General features: G+C 60.8%; 2 protein-coding genes across 5 annotated transcripts in view; one reads left to right on the top strand and one right to left on the bottom strand.

The window, feature by feature from the left end:
- Nucleotides 1-1,194: 1,194 nt before the first annotated feature.
- OLFML2A (olfactomedin like 2A) lies at nucleotides 1,195-8,930 on the bottom strand. 2 transcript variants are annotated; one of them, XM_064393632.1, is made up of 8 exons: nucleotides 8,517-8,930; nucleotides 4,606-4,869; nucleotides 4,376-4,483; nucleotides 4,102-4,287; nucleotides 3,427-3,688; nucleotides 3,111-3,323; nucleotides 2,787-2,972; nucleotides 1,195-2,584 (listed from the first exon to the last, which is right to left on the bottom strand). In XM_064393632.1, exons 1-8 carry the CDS (start codon nucleotides 8,580-8,582, stop codon nucleotides 1,983-1,985), a joined length of 1,887 nt encoding a protein of 628 aa, XP_064249702.1. In that variant the 5' UTR covers nucleotides 8,583-8,930; the 3' UTR covers nucleotides 1,195-1,982. The 2 variants fall into 2 exon arrangements, with proteins under 2 accessions (XP_064249702.1, XP_064249701.1); XM_064393631.1 differs by lacking the exon at nucleotides 8,517-8,930 and having other exon boundaries at nucleotides 4,606-8,452.
- Nucleotides 8,931-9,104: 174 nt separating this feature from the next.
- The window catches only part of NR6A1 (nuclear receptor subfamily 6 group A member 1), a 73,236-nt gene continuing 68,087 nt past the window's right edge, over nucleotides 9,105-14,253 (top strand). For all 3 annotated transcript variants that reach the window (XM_064394181.1, XM_064394180.1, XM_064394178.1), the window contains exon 1: nucleotides 9,105-9,293. In XM_064394181.1, the coding sequence (XP_064250251.1) occupies nucleotides 9,227-9,293 (67 nt within the window). In that variant the 5' untranslated portion in view covers nucleotides 9,105-9,226. The remainder of the gene's footprint in view (nucleotides 9,294-14,253) is intronic.

The following is a 14,253-nucleotide window of genomic DNA, read 5'->3' as shown; positions in this document are numbered from 1 at the left end:
GCTGGGGATCGCTAGATAAAAGCCTGGCAGGGACCCAGTCGGGGGAGAAAAGTCAGCTGGCTCCTTTTTGGTGGCAAAGACCCACGGCCAAGCGAGGGGGTTGTGCATGACAGGGACAGGGGCAGGGGCAGGGATAGGAGCACGGGCAGGGATAGGGGCAGAGGCAGGGGCAGGGACAGGGACAAGGACAGGGGCAGGGGCAGGGATAGGGGCAGGGGCAGGGCAGGAGCAGGGATAGGGGCAGGGCAAGGGCAAGGGCAGGGAAGGCACAGGGGCAGGGACAGGGGCAGGGCAGGAGCAGGGGCAGGGGCAGGGCAGGAGCAGGGATAGGGGCAGGGACACGAATAGGGGCAGGGGCAGGGACAGGGACAGGGGCAGGGGCAGGGACAGGGATAGGAGCAGGGACAGGGGCAGGGATAGGGGCAGGGATAGGGGCAGGGACACGAATAGGGGCAGGGGCAGGGGCAGGGACAGGGGCAGGGACAGGGATAGGAGCACGGGCAGGGAGAGGAGCAGGGACAGGGCCAGGGATAGGGACAGGGGCACGGATAGGGGCAGGGAAGGCACAGGGGCAGGAGCAGGAGAAGGGGCAGGTGGTGCCGTGAGCCAGAGGAGGCTCTGGGAGCAGCGTGGGGCCAGCAGAGGGGGAGCCAGGCTGCCCCGCGCCTGGCACCAGCTCCGGGTCTCCGCAGCGGGAAACCTTTCCGCATGCAGGGACGCGGGCGGTGCCAGCTCCGCAGCGCCGGAGCGTGCGGGGCCCGGCGGGGCCGAGGGGCCGCTGCCCGCACCGGGCGGGCAGGGAGGGGGCTGCTCTCACCCGGGGCCCCCCGGCAGCCCCGCGCTTGCCAAGCCCGGAGCAGCCCCGGGGCAGCTGCTGCCGTGCCCACGCTCAGCTGCTCCGCTCCGGGAGCAGCTCGGGCTGGACAGTGCCAGAGCTGCTCGCCAGGGACCCGGACCCCCCTGCCTCTGCAGCGCCCTGGCACCGTGCCGGTGCTGCCGGGGAACGTGGGTGCCCGCCCTGGGCAGAGGTGCCTGCAAGGTGTGCCAGAGCTGTGACAGCAACCCCTGGCACGCCTGGCCGTGGAAGTCGGGTCGGGGGATGAGGATGGAGAGGGACAGGGACAGTGAGGGATGGGGACGGTCAGCACCCACCCTGCCCAGCTGCAGACAAATGACAGCACACACAGCCCGCTCTCACATCTGTTACGTTTTAGTACTGCTCATGTCTAAAATGAACAAAACCAAGCCAAGCAGCCCCTCGCTCTGCCTCACACGGAGAGGGAGAGGCCCGAGGGCTGCCCTGCCCAGTGCTGGGTGCGGGCAGGGGAGAGGGCAGGGGAGAGGGCAGGTGGGAGGGCAGGTGAGAGGGCAGGTGTGCTGGTTATTGTGAGGCTGGACACCCCAGGCAGGCTCCTCCACGCCTGCTGCCGAAGGGGACTTGCACGGCTCCAGTGAACGCATTTAAATAACAAACTCATGATCAGCAAAAGCAGAGGCATCTTAACCACACTTCCTAAAATAGCGGCTGGCACCTGTTCCTGGCGCCTGGCAGGGAGGGGGCCCGCCCGCCCCACGGGGCACACGCAGGGCACAGGGCTGGCAGTGGTGGCACTCGGGGCCGGGCTGGGGGCAGTGCAGGAGGTGCTCGGTGCGCTGCTGCAGGGCGGGCGGTGCCAGCAGGGGCACAGGGAGGCAGGGCTGGGCTCCTCCGTGTCCCGGGAAGGCGATGCTGGCCGAGCTGCCACGGCCCCAGGGGCCACGTTGTCACAGGGGTGTCTGCTGGGGGCTGCTCTTGCGTGCTCCCCCTGCGGGCACGGTGCAGGTGATGGCCATAGCAGAGGGGCAAGGCTTTGGGGTGGGAGCCGGGCTCTTGCCACAGCCCTGGCTGGAGCGGGGGTGCCAGGGCCAGGCTGCGTCAGGGTGCCCCGGGCAGGCATGGCCTGCAGGTGGGCACAGGAGTGCAGTGGGACCCGCCCGGGCACTCAGACCACGAAGCGCAGCCCGTAGGTCATCTGGTGGCCGTTGTCCCAGGCATAGAGCACCTTCTCCTTGGGGTTGTAGTCGACCTGCGTGGTGAAGGAGTAGTGGTTGAGGAAGGGCAGTCGGAGCTCTGCCTCCGTGTCCGTGTGCGTGTCGAAGGCGTAGGAGATCTGCCCTTCCTTCTGGCTGTAGGTGTCCACAGCGTAGAGGATGCCACAGATGATGAAGCAGTTCCCGTAGGAGTTGCGCTTCAGCCCCGTCTTCCAGGTGGTTTCCTTGCGCACCGAGAGGTCCACGGGGTCCAGGCGGCTGAGGACGATCACCTCCTGCTGCGAGTAGTCGTAGTCCACCGAGGGGTAGATGACCCAGAGCCCGCTCTCATCCACAGCGAAGTCGATGTCCGAGTGGCCCCTCCACTTCCAGGGCGTCGTGTCCTCGTACACCACGTCGTGGAGCTGCGCCCAGCCTGCCACGTACCGCTCCTTCAGGTCGTACTTGATGATGTTCTTGGTGAAGGCACGGTTGTAGTAGAAGGCCCCTCTGTACACCACGTGCCCGGTGCCAATCCAGTTGTAGGGCAGCTTATAGAGGTTGCTCCAGCGGCCTGTGGGTGGGTGGGAGAGGTGTTGGAACCCTCCACATGCACGATGGCCAGAGCATGCTGGCAGCAGCAGGGGACTTGTGTCACCCTTGCTGCCCTCTGCATGCCCCCCTCAGCTGCCCACCGCCCCAGGGCCCAGCACAGCTGGTGTCACACAGCACTGCCCACCCACCCAGGAGGAGCCAGGGCCCCTGCGCCCCCTCACCCTGCTTGAAGTTGTCGAGGCTCCTGAACTCCACCAGGCTGTTCCCATAGTAGTAGTTGGTGACGTAGATGCGGTCATCCTTGGCTGCCGGGTCCTTCATCCAGGCCCCCTCGTTGCGCCCGTAGCTGTGGTGCTCCCTGGGGGGCTCCACCGCCTCGATGGTGCCTTCGCACTCCGCCTCCTTCACTGCGTGCCCAGGGAGGAAGAGGAAGGCTTACCCCTGCCCGGGCAGCTGACTCCTGCTCCTTCCCGCTGGCTTGGCTTGGCCAGGGGCACTGGGAACAGGGGCTGGGGGCCCTCTCCAGCCGCCCCCCGCTCACCCACCTCTGTTGGGTGTCTCGGGGTCCCCGGTGCTGTCAGGGCCCTGACCCAGGGCAGTGCTGCGGGGGGCCAGGGCAGTGCTGGGTGTAGCTGTGCTGCTGGGCATGGTGGTCTCCGTCTGTGCAGCAGATTGGGCTGGGGTGCCCTCAGCTGAGGGGGGCAGGGGGCCCCTGTCCTCCTGCTGCTCTGACACAGCTGCCCCTCTCACAGAGCCCTCTGTGGGGGGATGAGCTGGGGGTCAGTGTGTTGGCAGGGGCAGGACCTGGCCCCCCGGCTCGGTGAGAGGTGCCCCCCAGCCCTGCCCTGCCCCCAGACTCACCACGGCTGCTGGTTGGACCCTCTGCTGCTCCCACCTGCCCGACCTTGTAGTAGGTGATGCCTCGGACCACAGTCTGCTGCTGCGCCAGGGGCTTGGGCTTGGCCGTGGGCTGTGACCCTGCCCTGGCCTTGCTGTTCTCCTTTTTGGGCTTTTCAGGCTTCAGCGGCTTCTCCTTGGGCGCTCGGGGGCCTGCCTTGTCCCCCAGAGCCTTGCGGGTGCTGGGGTACCGCCCTGCCTCCTTCTCTCGGCCACCTGTCGTGTCCTGGGGGGCACAGCCTGGTCAGACCCCCTTCCCTCCCATGCCCTCCTCTGCCCTGCCACCACCGTGCCAGGCAGTGGGCACAGGGGTTACCCCAAGGATCCTCCACAAGCCTGGGGGAGCTTTGCTCTGCCTGGCAGCTCCCACTGCCTGCATGGGGCTGGGCCCTGGGGTACCTGTGCCTTGTGGTACCTGTGCCCTGGGGTACCTGTGCCCTGGGGTACCCGAGCCCTGGGGTACCTGTGCCCTGGGGTACCCGAGCCCTGGGGTACCTGTGCCCTGGGGTACCTGAGCCCTGGGGTACCTGTGCCTTGTGGTACCTGAGCCCTGGGGTACCTGTGCCCTGGGGTACCCGAGCCCTGGGGTACCTGTGCCCTGGGGTACCTGTGCCCTGGGGTACCTGAGCCCTGGGGTACCTGTGCCTTGCTCTCGGGGATGGCAGCCGCATCCTTCTGCAGCAGCTGGTAGCCCAGGTTGGAGATCTCCTTCTTGATGCTGATCATGATGTCAGAGTAGTTCTCGTAGCGTTTCATCTGGTCGGTGAGGTGCTGGACGCTCTCCTTCATGAAGTCATTCTCCCTGCTCAGGTTGGTCTTGATGGTCTGCAGGAGAGGAGAGGCGGGGCTGGAGCCCGTTCAGGGAGCTCACGGGGGGAGCACTGAGGGGATGGGGCTGCTGGAGCTCGCTCACCTCCTCCAGCGTGTTCATCTGTGCCACCACCTTGCCGATGTAGGAGTGCACCTTCATCAGGTCCATGCTGTACAGCGTTCCCTCCAGCAGGTCCACCATGGCCTGCAGCTGCAGAGGGGCCTGGGGTAAGGGCTGGGGCACGGGGCACGGGGCACAGGGCACGGGGCACAGGGCACAGGGCACGGCGTGGGGAGCGGGTCTGGCCCCCAGTCCCACCACACCACAGATACCTTGAAGAGCTCAGGGGCCTGTTTCTTCAGCTTCTCCATCCTCCACTCGTTCTCGCAGGGGTTGAGCGAGGAGGGCGGCGCGGTGCAGGAGCACTTGCAGTCGGCCCCCGAGCTCACGGTCTCCACGGTGTAGAAATCCTCCACGCGCGCGCTGCCGCTCCTGACGCGGCTGCAGGCGTCCTTGCTCAGTGGCCGCAGGATGCACTTGCAGCGGCAGTCGGAGCCCTCTGAGGTCATCCGGACCTGGTCCACCTCACCCAGAGCCTGCGGGACGCGTGATGAGCCCAGTGTCCCACCCGGGTGTCCCGCAGGGCCTCGCCAACCCCAGCAGACCATCACAGCCACTCCCTCCCTGCCGCTTGCCCAGGGATGTCCCGCTGCCCCCGGGGCCCACAGCTGTGCCCAAAGGAGTGAGGCACTGTCTGGTCCAGAGCACCCTGTCCCACCGCTCTGCAGCCGGGCTGGCAGAGACAAAGCCCAGGGAGCTGCTCATCCCTGCAGTGCTTTGTGGCCCAGGTACTTCAGCCTCATTTCTGTGGCTGCTTCCCAGCCTCCAGCAAGACCTCAGCGAGCAGGGATGGTGGCAAGAAGACCCAGCAGCGCCTCTGTGCCCCCGCGGCACGGCTCCGAGCCCACACAGGGTCCCTTGTTCGTGGTGACATGCAGCCACCTCGGGGTGAGCTCGGCCCCTCGGTCTGCCGCGATGGCCCCAGGCACAGGCTCAAGGACTCCCTTGTTTCCACACATGGCCCTGATTCACGCTACACAGCCCAGGGTGCTTTTCGGCTGGTTCAGCTCATTTCTCCCGCTGTGCTCAGGAGCAGCGGAGCTGAGTCCCTGCCACCCCCTGCCACAGGCTGTGCACCTGCGGGGGACCCCCGGGCTGGCAGCAGCACGGCCAGGCCGCTCTGGGTGTCCCATGTGCGGGGATGTGCCTGCTCCAAGTGCCCCGGAGGGTGGGAGAGCAGTGAGAGGCAGTGCGGTGACCCCGGAGGGACAGGGCTCTGCCCACAGGGACTCTGACTCATCCTGGGAAACAGAACGGTGGCAGAGCTGGGAAACAAGCTGAGCTGCGGCTCCCGGTGCTCCCCGGAGCACAGAGCGGCGTGGGAAAGGGCAGAGGCCCGCGGGCTCCACGTCCTGCCACAAGGCAGTACCAGGGATGCTCCGTGCTGCGCCGCAGGGACGCTGCCCTGCTGGCACCGGGGCGCTCCCTGAGCCGGGCAGGGACCCCCCACAGCCCACCCGGGCCAGGGGCTTCCCCCCCTTCAGGGAGGGCTGCAAAACTTCACACATTTTGCATTTCAAAAAACCCTCTTTCGTTCAAAGGGAAACCAGGTCCTGCTGGCTGAAGGGAAACACCAGGAAGCCAAAGGGCTGTAAATTGAGCAGAATCTAATCAAGTTCTCAGCAGGGAGCGGGGCAGGGACCCCCTCCCCAAACACCACCTCCCCGGGGCCCCTGACCTCCCCCATGGCCACTGCGGCGCTTGTGCAAACAGGCAGGAGGGCTCCAGCCCGGCCAGAGCTGCCAGCACACAGCCAGCAGCCCCGGAGCCGGGCTGTCCCGGCCGGCAGCGTGCCCGGCACTGCCCGGTGAGCACGCATCCTGCGGCAATCCCAGGAGAGACCCCTGGGTGCCACTTCAGCTCCAAGCTGGGTCCCCCGTTCCTGGCAGCACCCAGAGCAGCAGCAGCCGCCGGTGAAGGTGCCCCGGCTGCAGCGCAGCCCGACCCCGGCACATGCTGAGACCCCTGCTCCCAGCCCCTTCTGCAGGGCACGGCTGCAGCCGAGCTGGAAGCTCGTTCCTGAGGGAGCGGTGACCCTGGGCTGAGCATCCCCTGCCTCGGCCCCGGCACGCTGTGCCGTGCCGTGCCGTGCTGTGCCGTGCCGGGCCGGCAGGCACGGGTCCCGCAAGTCCCGCTGAGGCTGGGCTGAGCAGGCGGTGCGCAGAGCACGAACCCACCCGAGCAGCTGTGACACTGCACAGCGTGTCACAGCTCCTCTCCCACGCATGAAGGGCCATCCCCTTCCCAGAGACCCGCCCGGCTCCGGCCACGTCCGTCCCGGTGGGCAAAGGCGCCGCGGGTGTCCCCGCACCGTGCCCGGGTGTCCCCGCACCGTGCCCGGGTGTCCCCGCACCGTGCCCGGTATCTCCACACCGCCCGGACCGCCGCCCACCTCCGCGTGGGGCCGTAACACTAAACCTCGCTGCGCCGTCTGCCAGCTTCCCTAAACAGGAACTGCACGCTCTATTTATACAGAAAAACCCATAAGCGAGGAAGTATTAAAGAACAGGCTCCCACGCGGGGAGACGCTGTGACGGTCGCCCACCGCGGTGCCTCGGCTGTGCCCCCTGTCAGCCCCTGCCCGGCTGTGCCCGACCCCGCAGGGGACAGCCCACCCCAGGGCACGCACAGGTGGCTGGGGACGTGAGTGCAGAGGGCAGCCCATGCTGCTCTGCTCTCTCCAGGTGGCAATCTGTGAGCTCCCCAAGAAACCTGCTGAGGTTCTCCCAAAGAAACCCTGCCCTGCAGGGGCTCTGGGGATTCTTTCCCCGGGTCCCCCACCCGTGGCAGACCCCAGCCCAGGGTGCTGGCAGGTGGCTGCTGCCTCTCCTCTCTCCCCGGGGGCTGCACACCCATGGCTGTGTGGGAGAGTGTCCCTGCACTTTGCTGAGGGTTTCCTCACTGCAAGTTTTATGAGCTGGGTAATTTTCCCGGTTTCCGGGACCTCTTGCAAGAGCATCCATGTGAGCACAGAGTTTGTGACATTATTTGGAGAAAGCGGGACCTTTGACAGTGACCCTTGGCCAGCTTTTAAGCTGTCCCTCGGCTGCTGCCAGAGGACTCGTCTCGGAGGAAAACACGCTGTGTTGATAAGCTGCTGGGAGGCATGTCCCCGTCACAGAAGGGAAACCATGTCACCCTGCTCTTCCTCCTCCTCCCAGGCTTGGCACAAGGTGTCAAACACGTCCTGCAGCTGAGGCACAACGGTGCTGGCAGGGCTGGGCCGTGGCTGACGGCGGCCAGGCCCCGGGCGCTGGCGCTGCCTGGGCGTCCCGTGTTGGTCACGGGGACACAGCCGTGCCAAGCGCCGGTGTGGCACACGCATGCCCACCGGTGGGATCCCATCCAACTCAAGAGCGGAGGAAACACCTCTGAGCACAGCAGGCAGCACCTGCGGGGAGGGAGGCGGCAGCACGTGGGTCGCCGAGTCCTGCCAGCATCACCCCTGGCACGCCGCCGGGAGCCCAAGCAACAGGGCATTCCAGCCTTTGGATATCTGTTCCAGGCTAAGCGCTGCCCGACAACAGCTGTGTCAGCGTCGTTTCCCACCAAATGTCTCGGAGAATCCTGCCTTTTTAACATTTGGTGATCCTAGCAGTAGCTGCTCCCACCGCCATTCCTCTGGGCTGGGTGCCGGTGTCCCCGCTCCGGCCCCGCTCCGGCCACTGACCCCGTGGGAGACGTCTTCCAGCTGGACCGAGGGCTCCGGGACGCACGGGGGAGGCTGGCTCCCGCTGCCCGGTGCCGCTCCTGCTCCTCACCCCCGCGGGGCAAGGCTTGTCTGGGCTGCTCTCCCTGGCACGGAGTCGCTCCCTGCAGCGCCCATCACCGCAGCGCCGGGGCTTGGGCACCTTCCAGCCGCTCGAACGCGCCCACAGCCCGGCGTTCCCTGCGCCGAACCCCCGCCGTGGGAGCACCGGCACCCGAACCGGCCCTTCCCGGGACCCCCGCCCGCTCCGCCCGGGCACGGAGAGCAGCGACCGCCGGGGACACCGGGGTGCCCTGCCCGCTCCCGACCGCCGCCGGGATCGCTCCGGCCGCGATCCCGGTCCCGGTCGCGATCCCGGTCCCGGTCCCGACCGCAGCCGGTGCCGGTGCCGGTGCCGGTCCGGCCCGTCCTTACCGTGGCGGCTCCGCGCACCGCGGCCAGCGCCGGGAGCAGCAGCGCGGGGAGCAGCAGCGCCCGCATGGCGAGAGCGGCGCTGACCGCCCGCACCGAGCGCCCGCTCCGCCCGGCCCGGCCCGGCCCGTCCCGGCGGCGGGGAGGAGCCGCCCGTCCCGTCCGCGCGTCCGCCCCGTCCCGCCCCGCCCCGTCCCGGCGGCGGCAACGGCCCAGCGGCGGCGCGGGGGCGGCGCGTTCCCCCCGGGAGGAGCCGCCCGTGCCCGCCGGGGCTCCCGCTGCCCCGCGCCGGGGCTGCCGTCCCTCCGCGGCTGCCCCATCCCTCCACCGCGGGGCTGGAGAGCAGCGGACCCTCGCCGGGGCTGTGCGGTTCCCCCGTGCCCCGTGCCCGGTTCCCCTCTGCCGGTGCGCGGCGGCTCGGCCGCCGGGTGCCCCCTGGCGCCCCGCCGCCCCCGGTGCACCGGGCCGGGCAGGCGGGGCGGGCGCTGGGGCGGGCCGGGGGCGCGGCCGGCGGGGCCGGGCCGGGCTCCCCGCGGGCGGCGCTCGGACTACGGCTCCCGTGGTGCCCCGGAGGGGCGGGGCGCGGCCGGCCCGGCCGAGCGCGGCGCGGCCCTGGCTGTCAGCAGCGCCCGAGCGGCCATGGGGCAGCGCGGCCGCCGGGGCCGCTGAGACCGCCGAGCCCCGGCGCGGCCCGGCGCGGCCCCGGCGCCGCCATGGAGCTGGAGCCGCCCGCGGAGCTGCCGGAGCCGCGCGCCGCCAGCAAGGGGCCGCCCCGCAGCGGTGAGTGCAGCGTGAGGGGCCGGGCGGGCCGGGGCCGGCGCTACCGGGGGCTCCGCCTGCCTGCCCGGTGCGGGCCCGCGGCTTTCCGCGGCCGCGGGGCGCAACAAAGGGCCGTGCCCGCCGTGCCCGCCGTGCCCGCTGCCCGGGCCGGGCCGGGGCCGGGGCGCGCTCGGGGCTCGGGGGTCGCTGCTGGCCGCGGGTCCCCTCGGACGGGCGGCGTGTCCCGCGAGTTTATCCGGCCTCGCAGCAATCGCCCTTTGCCGGGGCAGCCGCGGTGCTGCGAGGCGCCGGGGCTGCCCCGTCGGGCCGGGCCCGGCCGTGCCCCGGTGCCCCGCGGGTGCCGTGGCTCGGCCCCTGCCCCGGGTTTATGGGCACCATTTGGGACCCTTTTACACTTCCCGTATGCAGATGCCGCATCTGCACTTGAATGTCCCTGCCAATTTTTATGGTTTACAATTGCATTTTACCATCTTAAGGTACTCGGGTTCTCTACAAAGGGTTTGCTCAGACAAAAGAGGCTTTTTATCAGGCAGCATCCTCGCTTTTCGAGATACAGGCGGCTCCAAAAGATAGGCAGTGTGGGAACGGCAGAAATGGGCATTTCTGGAAGCGCCCCGATGTGTAATGTTGAGTTGTCCCTGGAAGCTCTTTATTCCCCCTCACTTAATTAGATGTCCAATTGGATGAAGGACACTTAATACTCTTAGATACTTTAATAACGCTCTAGTAACACTCTTAATGCTTTAATATAGCCGTAATACTTTTTGAACTTTCTGGTTTAATTTGTGAAGTGTCTGTTGCTTTAGTGTCCCTAAGAGTACAACAACATTAATGCTCTGTCTGCATTTGCTAATTTTCCCACAGATGTGGGATTTTGGGGGAAATCTCTTTTGATTAATCAGATTAGCTTTAAGAGTTTCTTGTGACAGACGTACCTGTGGCTGTGGTTAGTCTTTTGAATGGGTGATGTAACCACCTTTTACTACTTTGCCTTCAAAAATGTGAAATGCTGGTGCGGTGTTGAGACGTTGCTTGACCTTCAGTCTTTCTAAAGCCTCTGGGGGAGGAGCAGGAAAGATTGGGTTGTTAATTCATGGTTTTATAAAATACCTGCAAATGGTAATGGCAAATGGAGACTCTGAATATTTCGTTTTCTTAAGAAAGATTCGTGGTACTTTTGGTACCTAGAGGAACAACATCTTAACAAAACCAGTGAAAATTGAGGTATAAAAGTCCAATTGCATTCTTGGTGTTAAAATGTTAATGTTAAAATCATTAATGAACTTAAGCTGTGCACGTGGCTTCTGTGTTAACCCAGAGTAAACTGCTGCAAGTTTATTGGCGCCTTCAGTGAGAGAAGGCTCGGGATAACTTTGAAATGCAGGGTGTAGTTTTATTTCAGCAGTTACAGGCAATTGCAGGCTCATTATTTGAGGGGACACTTGACGTTCTTAGAATATAAGATGATGGTTTTCCCTTGGCAATTTGAGTACTTCCTCTCCCATGTAAGAAACAGATTTTGCCATTGAGCAAATCAATAGCAACGCGTAAAACCTTTTTTTTTAAAGCAATTTCACTAAGACATTAATTTTTCCTGCAGTAGTAGCAATTATTTCTCAACAGGATCCCATTTAAGATCAGCCTTGCTATAGCTTCAGTTGGCATCTTTTTCCTCTGTGAGTGAGACACGGTGGCTTTTACATAGTTTTAATTATTTCATGTCTTAGCTAAAATAGGGACACGACAGATTAGTTAGAATTAAAGTAACTTTGGTCACTTTGTTGTGACCAAAGTTGTGGTCTTGGAAAACAGATTTATCAGGAAACTAAACAAAAAACTTGAATTTTGTGTTCCCGTAAAACTATCAGAGCTTCAGATGGGCAGATTACTGATCTGGATAAACTTCATACCAGAGAAAAGAGGAAAGTTGTCAGAGCACAAAGAATGTAAGGTTTTCAAAGAAAAGTCCCTTTGCCTGCATCCCTTCCCTTTCCACAGCATTCCCAAACTTTACTGGCACACACTGACATTTTTAGTGGTTCTTTATGCTTGGTTGCTTTGCATCTGATGAGATAAGCCTTTGCTTAACAAAGACTATTTCATTGATATAGTTGGGTCTTAGTTTACTTGCTATAAACATTTCTTTGAAGATTTAGGAAGAAAAACAAATGGAGTTGTCGAATGGCAACGCTGCTGAAGTCAAATGTCTCTGAATAAACAAGAAGCTACAGTGTTATTTCAGCTCAGTGTTGGCTCCTTGAATGTGGATGTCTCTTGCTTTTGTAAATAATAATACTTCAGAATCCTATGCATTTTTTTCTCAGTTCTGTGATGGGAAATGGAAGACTTGTAATTTAGGAACAGCTTAACTCCTTTGTTTGATTTGATGGTAGAGATGGAAAAATACCTCTTGGTATAAAGTTGGAATTTGGTATTGATGGCTTCTGTAGATCATTAATCAGGAAAATGGGTTTATGCATGCCTTTTTGTGCTGAGCCCGGGACTAGTGCTGGATGTTGAGCAGATGCAGTGTGTGATGTGACACTGCAACAACAGGATTTTTTTCCCTGCTTTGCTATGAAACAATATAAAGATATTGAATTCTAGAAAATCAGGGAACTTTCCCATCTGGGAGACTAATTCTTGATTGTTGGGAAGCAGTAGCTATCTTTCTGTCCTGCCTCTGGCAAGTCCTTTGTGGTATTTCTTTTTTTGGTGGGGAAAATGTGCCAGTGGTTTATTGAATTACTGTTCAACTCCTACGTGGTGGAGCTTTGAGCAGATGCATTTACACCAGCATTCTGTGAGAATGGGAGCACAGTTTATCCTGTTGATAAACTGCCTATTTAAATAAAGCCTTCAGCAGTGTAATCTGGTAATTCTAATTAAGTCATTTACATAGGGAATTGGCCCAGGGTTTCATCAGATGGCTGCTGGGGAGCTGAAATGCATTCTTTCCCTCCAGCTGTATTAAACCAGCCTTTTGATCCTGTCCTTTTTTAGCCTTTAAGCCAAAGTGGTTATCACTGTGCAGAGTTAATTGAGAAAGGGAAGTTGGGGGACAAGGGGGCCCTTCGAGCTTTAGCTTTGGTCTTAATTATTACAGTTCTAATTACATAATTAGAAGACTTCCAGATTTTATGTGTTGATAAAAATGATTCTGTACGGGTTTTGTTAGAAAGAGGAAATCCTCCGCGGAGAGGCTGGCTTCAGTGAAGTTCTTTATTGGTAAACGATTGCCAATAACTTATCTTGAAAGCAGTATATGCCTGGGGTATCTGAGTTCTCCCCAGCACTTCGATAAGGAGGTTTCATTTACCCAGGGTGGACCCTGCGTCCTTCAGAGAGCACAAGTTACATGTATGCCTTCCATTGCCTAATCGTCCCAGCTGGAGGCTTGCAGAGGTGGTGAAATTTAAACGTACAGACATTTCTGGTCAGTATGAAAGATTAATTTTTTAAGCCCTTTTTTCATTTGTAAAAAAAAAAAACAAAAAAAAACAAACCCAAAACCCAGTAAAAATCTATCACAGCTCTAACACCAAACTGCAGACTGCTGTGATGCTCTTGTCTGGAAATCCCTCCCAGCTGAAACTTGAGGGGAAACCTTCAGTAGATTTGATGGGAACATAATCTGACCTGTGATGTCCCTGGGACAAAATTCTCTTGTTGGATACAGCCTGTGCAGCTGTTCCTGCAGGAGATGTGGGTGCAGTGTGTGCAGGTGCTCGGGGTGGGCTCCCTGTGCCCACCACCTGCAGGTGCTGTACCCTGGGCTGTGGATGAGCAAGGCAGAGTTTATTCTGATCAGCTGCTGCTCAGCAGCCCGGGCTTTACCCTGGGAATTGCTGCAGAGCCCTCAGGTCCTCAGTCCAAGTGATTAAATGATGGCTGTCGTGGTTGTAGCAAAAATTTGTCAAGGAACTCTGGGTCTCTGAAAGTTCTGCCAAACACCAGCTCGTCCTCCAAAAATCTCTTCATTCAGCTCACAGCTGTAGCTTTATGTTGTTTGGCAACGCTTACGAGGAATTATTCCTAAGTATGTTGTTTCAGATGTCTTGTGAGTGCTTTTGCCAGGAGACTCTCTGTCCTCTGCCTGTTTTATCAGCAGTGCTGAGGAAATGCCCTTTGTGTGGGTCACAAGCAGGGGCTGCTCTTACCTGCAGATTTACTGTACTCGTGGTGGTGCACAGAGCTGAGGGGAGCTGAGGAAAGGTGCCAGTGTTGGGTGCCAGTGTTGGGTGCCAGTGTTGGGTGCCACCAAGCTCGGGGAGTGGCTGCTCGGTGCCTCCTGTGTGCTGCTGCTCTGTGAAGCTTTTCTTTGCCCAGTTCTGTTCTCCTGCTTACCTGGCACTGCCAGTTGGGGTCCATCACCTCAACACTTGAGCTGACCTTTAGTATGTCACTTGGATTTACATAAGGCTTCTGCTCAGTGAACTGTCCCTCTCACAGGATGATATCCATAAAAATGACACTTCCTCGTCTTGAAAAAAATCCCCAGGCCCATTGGAGACATGTGAAAAGGACACCCAGCAGGAAGAGAGGCCCATGGCCTGAAATATTCATCAATCATTTTCCTGGCACCAGGAAACCAATCAACTCTTCTAAGGGGGAGAGTGCAATCAATCACACGATGTGGGAAACAGGGATCACCAGCCCTGCCAGAAACGTCCCTTCGTGGGGACAGAAGGAAGGGGCTCTGTTGGTCCTTACTCGCAAGTGTAACTTACACCCAGCTTTTGTGAAAGGCAATCTGTGCACACCGCGGGCTGTGCTGCATCGCCAGCTCCAGCCTGCACTCAGGGTTTTGTTTTCAGTAATGCTGTGTTGTTTTCTTCTTAGATTTTTTTTAATTTACCTCTTTTCCATAGCTGGTAGGTGAAGGGTTTGTTTCCTGTTCCCAAACCTCCGTGTTCTGAAGTGGCAGGTCCAGCAGCAGCATGTTTTTATCTAGAAGATC

The sequence above is a fragment of the Passer domesticus genome, chromosome 18 (assembly GCF_036417665.1).
Source record: "Passer domesticus isolate bPasDom1 chromosome 18, bPasDom1.hap1, whole genome shotgun sequence".
NCBI lineage: Eukaryota > Metazoa > Chordata > Aves > Passeriformes > Passeridae > Passer > Passer domesticus.
This window is presented reverse-complemented; position numbering and strand designations above follow the sequence as displayed.